At 40.8% G+C, this 8,773-nt stretch overlaps 1 protein-coding gene across 2 annotated transcripts in view; it reads right to left on the bottom strand.

Annotated features, from left to right (window-relative positions):
- Positions 1 to 315: 315 nt before the first annotated feature.
- The window catches only part of DENND5A (DENN domain containing 5A), a 70,186-nt gene continuing 61,728 nt past the window's right edge, over positions 316 to 8,773 (bottom strand). For both annotated transcript variants that reach the window (XM_070763429.1, XM_070763419.1), the window contains 5 exons: positions 8,267 to 8,448; positions 7,740 to 7,822; positions 3,758 to 3,881; positions 2,716 to 2,884; positions 316 to 2,103 (listed from right to left, as the gene is read on the bottom strand). In XM_070763429.1, coding sequence (XP_070619530.1) covers positions 1,920 to 2,103; positions 2,716 to 2,884; positions 3,758 to 3,881; positions 7,740 to 7,822; positions 8,267 to 8,448 — 742 coding nt within the window. In that variant the 3' untranslated portion in view covers positions 316 to 1,919. The remainder of the gene's footprint in view (positions 2,104 to 2,715; positions 2,885 to 3,757; positions 3,882 to 7,739; positions 7,823 to 8,266; positions 8,449 to 8,773) is intronic.

The raw sequence follows: 8,773 nt of genomic DNA, 5'->3' as shown, positions 1-8,773 counted from the left end.
CCATCAGAAGACAATTTATACAAAAAAGTTTAAGGAAATTGGCATTTCAAAAGAAAGTGCCTAAAAGAATATGTAACAGGTGCTCTTATCTTGACAAGTTTTGTGTGCAGTTACAATTTTGGTGGAAAAGAATATATTTAGATGAATACAGGGAGAGATTTCAGTATAGATCAATACACAACAAATAAAATAAACCTAATTGTGCTCCTTTGAGAGTGAAGCATATTCCTCTTAGGATAAGAATAATTAGATTAAAAATGAAAGGAAAGAAGGCAATAATGAACACTTATCAAGATAATAATGAAAAACACAAGGTAAGTAAAAATAGTAAAATTTAATATATGTGCTGTACTTTAAGTTACTGGAAAAAATGACCACAAAATGTAGGAATTAAGACTAATGTTACTTGAGTAAACTGACACTGAAGACTCCTTTTTCACAGCTCCATATGTTAAAGCCTAGTGTTCATACAGAAAAGCCCTCCTACTACAGTACAGAGATTTCAACCCTTCTCTTATGTATTATCTCTATTAGGTATGCATTTTCTAAGGATTTTAAATTCTCAGCTAATAATAACAGTTGTTTCTAGGCATTCACTAGATTTTTTCTTGATTGGAATTTTACTATTTATAAGAATCCACAGCTGAACGTTATTAGAATAGGCTAATATTTTTACACAATGTTCACAGGTATCCAAGAAATCTTGCATTTAACAAAGCAAAATTAGAACATGACAATCAGCATTTGAAAATAAAATGTTTGTAGTCTTCTGCCTATGAAGTTGGGTTAAGCAAGATTTGAAAACCTTTACATGTTAATAGGTTGAGTAACAGCATAAGCAAGTCACAGTAATACTGACCTCACTCATACTCATCCCAAATGTTTGACCAAAAGATGTGCTTATAATGCTGTAATAAAATTGTGCCAGTATCATATTAACCAAGTGTAATTTTTTTTCTGTGTGACTCTGCATATTTATATGCTATTTCAACAAGTGCCACATTATTATATTACGTAGGGGATATGCGACCTTAAAATAATCACATTTGTATTTTAGGTTCTGAAATATCATTATATATAAACTGATTGAATTTGAAAGGCATGTCCATGCTGAGACATATTTTTCTGCAGATACTTATTTTGGAGCTTCTGTCTTAAGGGGACTGCACTCAAGTATATAGCATTTTTTTTTAAAGACAAAGACCAAACCATGATGAAAAAGTTAAATAAATAAATGCCAGTTAAAACACACTTATAATTTTCTCTGTGCAATTTCATGTATGAAAAAATACTACTGATTTCTGAACATCTATCTGCATGTTTTACTCCTGAAAAATCTGCTAAAAATAATACTGATTAAAAAAAAGAAACATTGCTAATGAATTCAGTGCTTTGAGCCTATTAAAAACATTTACATTTCTAAGTTTCTTGCAGCACAGCAGTGACTCAACATGGAAATGCTAAATGGTGTAACATGTAATAAAATATTAATTTTAATTGCTTAGTGACTCTTAGCAGAAATTGGAATGTGTTAATTACATTTTTTCAGGATACAGTCTGAAGGCAAGTCGAGAGAATGCTAAGAGCTTCTCACTGCACCATTATCTATGGCAAAGAAATATTACAGCTTTAAAATAAGCTGCACAATACTCATCTAACTCTTTCACATGAAAGCGTGTAAAAGCAAATCAGCAAATAAACTGTAAAAGTAATTTATAAGTATCCTTTTTCCTTTTACACACTGGATGTACAGTTTTTGTTATATTTTTGCACACCATTTGGATCTTCATTCCAGAAGAGTTGCATTGAGTCACATGAATATTTTGGATGCGATGTATTAGCAGATATAATCATTGCATACTAACAATAGTTTGTTCCTTGTTGCTTTTTTAAAACAATGTTTGTTGCATGAGGCAAAATCAGATGTCAATTCCTTTGACAAGGGATGTTTCCAGTGTGATATTGAACTCCTGTAATGTTTGCAACACACGGATCAAAGAATTCACAAGGGTGTGATCTTTTATCAATGCTGTATCCTCATACATCTGAGCAGTAATGGGGCAATCTGCCAACAGAGCAATCCAATGATGTAAGAGATGATCTCTGTTAGAGAAAGTTTTAGAGATTGAAAACAAGCATTAAATATAACCACCTTTTGCAAGAAAAAAAACTATTCCTGTATTATCACTCCTTCTTAACTCAAATTTAGCAATCACATATCTACCACCTAGCTATGGACCAGCTAACATGAAGTCCTCCACATTTTTACTCTCACAAGTCCCAAATGTCAGCAATCATAGCTTTAATAGAAAGCAATTGCATGGTGAAAGCAATTTGCAGACTTCATGATGATACCTTGTTTGAGACCTTCAGGGTTCCAACCAAAATTCTGAAGACAATAAAATGAAATTCAAAAATGTTTGGTTCCTTTAACATGTATTGCGTTTAACTATTTTAAGCAGAAACAACTTTCTTTAAAAGTATATATAATATTCTCATAGAAATTTTCTTCAGTTTTTGGAACTCTTATCCCCATAAATAAAAAAATTAAAATGAAATATGGGATGTGGCTGAAAAAAATTCCTCCTCTGAATATTAAGACTTCTAAGACATAGAACTGGAATGAGCAAGAAGAGGTTTATCTTTGGGTAAAAATAATTTTAGGGCATAGCTATGCAGCTTACAACAGACAAAGCAATAGCCATAGAGTCATACCTAGCTCCAAGGCAAACTAACATCTGAAATTTGCCATCTTTCCCAATGTTTCTAGGAGTGTTGTTGATGGCTGTTACAAAGCGACAAAAACTCCTCGCCCTTTTCTGCCAGTTTTCTTCTGGGACCAGTTCATTCTGATCAAGAGCTTCATAAAATCCTTGTGCTTTTTCTGAAGGTAGACATAAAACAACAAAAAATGATCATCTAACCATGTAAGTTTGTAACTGAATTATTTCTGTGTTTCTAATATCCCATAATATCTAATATACCATTTTACTCTTATCACCTAATATCTATGAAGTACAGATAGTCCTTGACTTAGAACTATAACTGAGCTCAAAGTTTCTGATGCTAACAGACATTTGTTACGTGAATTTTGCCCCATTTTATGATCTTTCTTGCTACAACTGTTAAGTGAATTGCTGCAGTTGTTAAGGTAGCGACATGACTGTTAAGTGAATCTGGCTTCCTCATTGAATATGTTTGTCAGAAGATCACCAAAGGGGATCACATGACCCCAGGACACTGCAACTGTCATAAATATGAGTCAATTGCTAAGTGTCTGAATTTTTATCATGTGACTATGGGAATACTGCAACGACTGTCCAGGTTAAAAACGGTCACAAGTCATTGTAACTTTGAACAGTTTTAAAATGTAAGCCAAGACCTACCTATAGTATACCATTGTTTTAAACTTTTTTATAATTAGAAAGTAGAGAATGTATATAATAGATAAAAAAGCAAATATCACTACACTTTCAAATTTAAGGCACCTGATAAAATGGCACTCATATTTTCGCTTAGTGCTCTTAGTACCAAATATTATTTGAGTACTTTCTTCCATATTGCCTTGTTTCTTCAAATATTATCTAGAATAACTGCTTCATTTAATTTTCTTATATTAAGAATGGGTGTTAAAAGATTCTAGTACTAAACAGTATTTACTGCAATAACCAATAATTCAAGTTACATCTGAGGCTCATTTAAGAAGACAAAATAGATATTATAGGATTATATTTCCAAACAAGTGTTCTATACTTACCTAGAAAATCCCAAATAAAAACATTTTTGAAGAGCCTAGGAGATTTAAATCCATGCTGAAACACTTGCTCTAGAGCTGAAACAAGTCCACCTTCTCCACAAAGCAAAAGTGTTAAACTTCCTCTCTGCCAATGGAAAATCAAACATATTTTAAGTTATTTATATATCTGTCTAACCATCAACCACTATAGCCTGTGATAACTAACTGAACACTCTACACATTTGCGATAAGCTACCTATATATTTCATGTTGATTCCACCTACTATATTATATTTACTTAAAAGGTAGCAAAATGAGAGGTACTGAATGAGTAACACAATAGAACAAGGATAGACAATATATAACTTATATATAACAACAGCCTTTTTACTGATATAAATGGAGACCCCCAGGTTGCATCAGCAAGACAAGCATAAACCTTTATCATACGACAGTGGCCCCCAACTTTTGGAGCACCAGGAAACGTGGACATGCTGCAGACCGGTGCCGGTGCATGGACTGGTGGTTGGGGACCCCTGCCGTACGACGTAAAGAAAGGACAAAATAGGCAGAACACTAGCAGGCAATTGAAACTGCAGGGAGAATAGTGGACAGTTTCTGTTTGCTACTGGGTATCTGTAATAGTACGTAGGAAACATCTTGGGAGACAAGAGAAGAAATGTTGCCTAAGGAATGCTCAAATATGAGAGGATATAACCTGCAACTGGAAAGGGGGCAGAGCAAGCAGCTCAAAAGGAATTCTCCCTAGCTTCTCGGATTGTAAAAGAGATGGCAGGAATTTGTACTTGAACCTGTCAGATTCTGTTAATGTAACTTTACAATAAAATAGAATTAGTTCATTTGGTCATGTTTCCTGTTTTGCCTGAAAGGCCAGACCTGCAAAGAGTGAAGCACTACAGGTATGTCTACTACTACAAAATAGGGAAACTAGTAAAAAATCTCAGATGAAAAAGTACCCTGGATATGAAAATGAAGGAAAGTATTGAACTCAATATAGTCTGGAGGACAGAAGGAAAAGGGGGGACATGATCGAAACATTTTAATATATTAAAGGGTTAAATAAGGTCCAGGAGGGAAGTGTTTTTAATAGGAAAGTGAACACAAGAACAAGGGGACACAATCTGAAGTTAGTTGGGGGAAAGATCAAAAGCAACATGAGAAAATATTATTTTACTGAAAGAGTAGTAGATCCTTGGAACAAACTTCCAGCAGACGTGGTAGATAAATCCACAGTAACTGAATTTAAACATGCTTGGGATAAACATATATCCATCCTAAGATAAAATACAGAAAATAGTATAAGGGCAGACTAGATCAGAGGTCCCCAACCTTTTTTGCACCAGGGACCGGCTTTAAGCTAGACCAGTTTTCCATGGCCCGGTGGGGGGGGGGCGCTTTGGTCATATGGGGGTGGGGTTATGGAGGGGTGGAGCCAGGGCCGCCATCAGGAATTTTGGGACCCCATACAGCCTAAGTGTCTGGGGGCCCCCCTCCCCGCCATTTTAAAACTACTTTATTTTGCGACATACCAATTATGTATGAAATTTACCTTCTTTGGGGAGGGGTGAAAGGGGAGAGTAAGAGAGGAAGGAGTGAAAGAAGGGAATGAGGGAGGAAAGAAGGGAGGAAGGAAAAGGAAAGCAAGAAATGGAGGGAGGAAAGGAAGGAAAGAAAGAAAGAAAGAAAGAAAGAAAGAAAGAAAGAAAGAAAGGGGGAAGGGACAGGAACAGAGGAAGGAAGCAAGGAAACTTATGAAAGGGGTGAGTAAGAGAGGAAAGACTGAAGGAAGGGAGGGAGGGAAGAAGGTAGGAAGGAGAAAGAAAAGAAGAAATAGTGGAAGGGAAGGTAAAAGAGAGAAAGAAAAAGAGCAAGAAAGAAAGCAAGAAAGAAAGCAAGAGAATGAAAGAGAAATAAAAATAGAGAGGGGGAATGAAAGAAATGGAAGGAGGGAAGGAAGGAGAGAAAGCAAGAGAAAGAAAGAAAGCAAGAGAGAGAAAAAAGAATGAAATAGCAAGAGAGCAAGAGAGCAAAAGAAAGAGAGAAAGAAAGAAAGAAAGAAAGAAAGAAAGGCAACTTCAAAGAAAGGCTCACTGAGCATCTCTCACTCTCTTTCTATCCCTCTTTCTTTCTCTCTCTTTTCCTTTCTATCTCTCCTCTTCCTTTATCTCCTCTCTCTCTCTCCCTCTCTCTTTCTCTCCCCCCTCTCTCCCCCCTCTTTCCCTCTCTCCCTCTCTTGCTATCTCTCCCCCCCTCTCCCTTTCTCTCTCCCTCTCTCTCTTTCTCCCCCCTCTCCCTCTCTCTTTCTCCCTCTCTTTCTCTCTCTCCCCCCTCTCTCCGTCTCTCTTTCTCCCTCTCCCTCTCTTTCTCTCTCTCTCTCCCCTGTCTCCCTCTCTTTCTCTCTCTCCCTCTCTTGCTATCTCTTTCTCCCCCCTCTCTCCCTCTCTCTTTCTCCCTCTCCCTCTCTTTCTCTCTCTCCCCCCTCTCTCCCTCTCTCTTTCTCTCTCTCCCTCTCTTGCTATCTCTTTCTCTCCCCCCTCTCTCCCTATCTCTTTCTCTCTCTCCCTCTCTTGCTATCTCTTTCTCTCTCTTTCTCCCCCCTCTCTCCCTCTCTCTTTCTTCCTCTCCCTCCACTCACCCATCCTGGGGGTCTTTTTCAGACTTCCCAATCCAAGTCACGCAGCCTTGCGGAGCTCCTGGTGGTCTCTCATCCCCGAATCAGCCAGGTAAACACGGCCCCCTCTTCCCTGGCCCGAAACCAGCGAAGGTTGGGGGAATTTCTGCGCAACCCCAGCCACTTTCGGGGTTAAATTCCTCTCCCCGCCCTCTCCGCACCTCCAAAGGGAGCAGGGCAGCGTTGCTGGGCTGGCCAATTCTGGGCAGGGGGCAAATTCCTCCCGGGGGGGTGGAGGTGTGGATGTGTGCGTGCGCCCGGAAGGCGTCCGAACTTTGCCCGGCGGAGCTCTGCAAACACGAGGCAGGGAGGGAGGGAGGCCATTGCCCGGCCAGCGGGCACCAAACAGGCCAGGGCTCCATGGGAGGGGAGGGGGCGCCCCGCGTGGGACCCCCCCGGCGGGCTCCGTCCGGTCGGGAAAAAGGGGGGCAGGGGTTTCTCGGCTGGGGCGGCGCTGGGGGCGCTCTGCACACGCTCAGGGGGCCCGAAGCTGCGTGTGAAAGGGAAGGGGAGGGGGCACCTCGCGGCTGGGGGCTGCCTGGCTTTGTGATTTTGGCTGGGGGGAGTTAGGAAGGTCCTACTTCTCCCCCCCCCAGCCAAAAATTCAAAGCCTATCTGCTGGATACGGGCGATGAGTGGGACAGAGCGGCGCGGAAGCCTCTTGCAGCAGCTGCCACAGCCACCGGCTTCGGCGCCGCTCGTCCCGCTCATCGCCCGTATCCAGCAGATAGGCTTTGAGTTTTTGGCTGGGGGGGGGGAGAAGTAGGACCTTCCTAAGTCCCCCCCCCAGCCAAAAACTCAAAGCCTATCTGCTGGATACGGGCGATGAGTGGGACAGAGCGGCGCGGAAGCCTCTTGCAGCAGCTGCCACAGCCACCGGCTTCGGCGCCGCTCGTCCCGCTCATCGCCCGTATCCAGCAGATAGGCTTTGAGTTTTTGGCTGGGGGGGGGGAGGAGAAGTAGGACCTTCCTAACTCCCCCCCAGCCAAAATCACAAAGCCAGGCAGCCCCCAGCCGCCAAAGGAGCCTCCTGATTCTCCCCGCCCTGCCGACGCCCCACCCTGTCCTGCATAATGTCCTCTGCCGGGAGGGCAGCGGCGCCGCGGACCGGCTGGAAAACCCCAACGGCCCGGTCCCGGTCCGTGGACCGGCGGTTGGGGACCTCTGGACTAGATGGACCATGAGGTCTTTTTCTGCCGTCAGACTTCTATGTTTCTATGTTTCTATTGCTGATCCAGATTCACACAAATCAAATTCCAAAATTCTCTCTTTCCACAATATGGTTTTTATTGCCATGTATAGTAAACTTACCTCTTTCTCTGGCTTGTGGAAATGTTTGACAATTCCATTTACTGCTTCACCAATAGATTCTTGTATTTGACCTGTATTTAACTCTGTGCAAAAGGAAGTATATATATATATAGTTAAAAATATCTAATCCAATGTCTAGTTTATACACAGGTAAGTCAAGTTCTTTTAAAAATAAGAATGGAGAACATATTCTCTCTCTTTTATATAACTTTTAAATTTGTGTATAAACTGTAATTTTTAAAAGTTACAGAGCAGAATACCACAAATAATAGTTCTATAATAAACAGATCATATTATTGGTCCGCGGAATTTAAAATTAAGAATTTAGTGGTCCATGAGGTCTGAAAGGTTGGGGACCCCTGTTCTATGCCATTTTTCAGGTAGCTCATTCCATCAGTAGAGAATACTGTGAGTGGAACCCAAAGGTGCTTTTTTCAAGAGGCAACCGGACTTTCTAGTTTTTCTTTGAAGACTGAGAATCTCCATAGACACTATGAGTGGAATTAACTACAATCTGTTCAGCTTACTTGGCTTGTTGTTAGGTGATATTGTGACAAATCTTCTGATCATGCTGGGGGATTGCTGCAATGGGGGGGTTCTGCACTGTCTTTCATCGATCTCAGAATGAGATGTCAGCAATTCACCCACTAGGACCCTTTCTAAGCTGCCATCATCTACACCTTTTCCAAGCCATCTTCCACATGGAAACCTGGGGGGAAAAATAAAGGAAAAAAAAGTACTGTATGGTCATTGTGCTTATATTGTACTTTTAAAAAGACAGCACACAACACACTTGGTTTTCCTTTCTAAGGTGTGTGCTCTATTGTAAATATTTCCAGTTACTGCATAATACAGCCAGCATAATTTGTTCATGCACTTGAGAATAGACAATTCTTGGGGTATTGAGGGCTACTACTGACCATCTTGAGTTTTTGAAAGATCACTGAAAGCTATTTGATGATGCAATGTTTCCACTGGAAGAGGAAAACCTGATCCCCCCCCCCCCCCAGCTCTTTTAGGGGGAAAGGAAGAAG

The sequence above is a fragment of the Erythrolamprus reginae genome, chromosome 1 (genome assembly GCF_031021105.1).
Source record: "Erythrolamprus reginae isolate rEryReg1 chromosome 1, rEryReg1.hap1, whole genome shotgun sequence".
In the NCBI taxonomy this organism is placed as follows: domain Eukaryota; kingdom Metazoa; phylum Chordata; class Lepidosauria; order Squamata; family Dipsadidae; genus Erythrolamprus; species Erythrolamprus reginae.
Note: the sequence above shows the minus strand (reverse complement) of the source record. Positions and strands in the feature narration are given on the sequence as shown.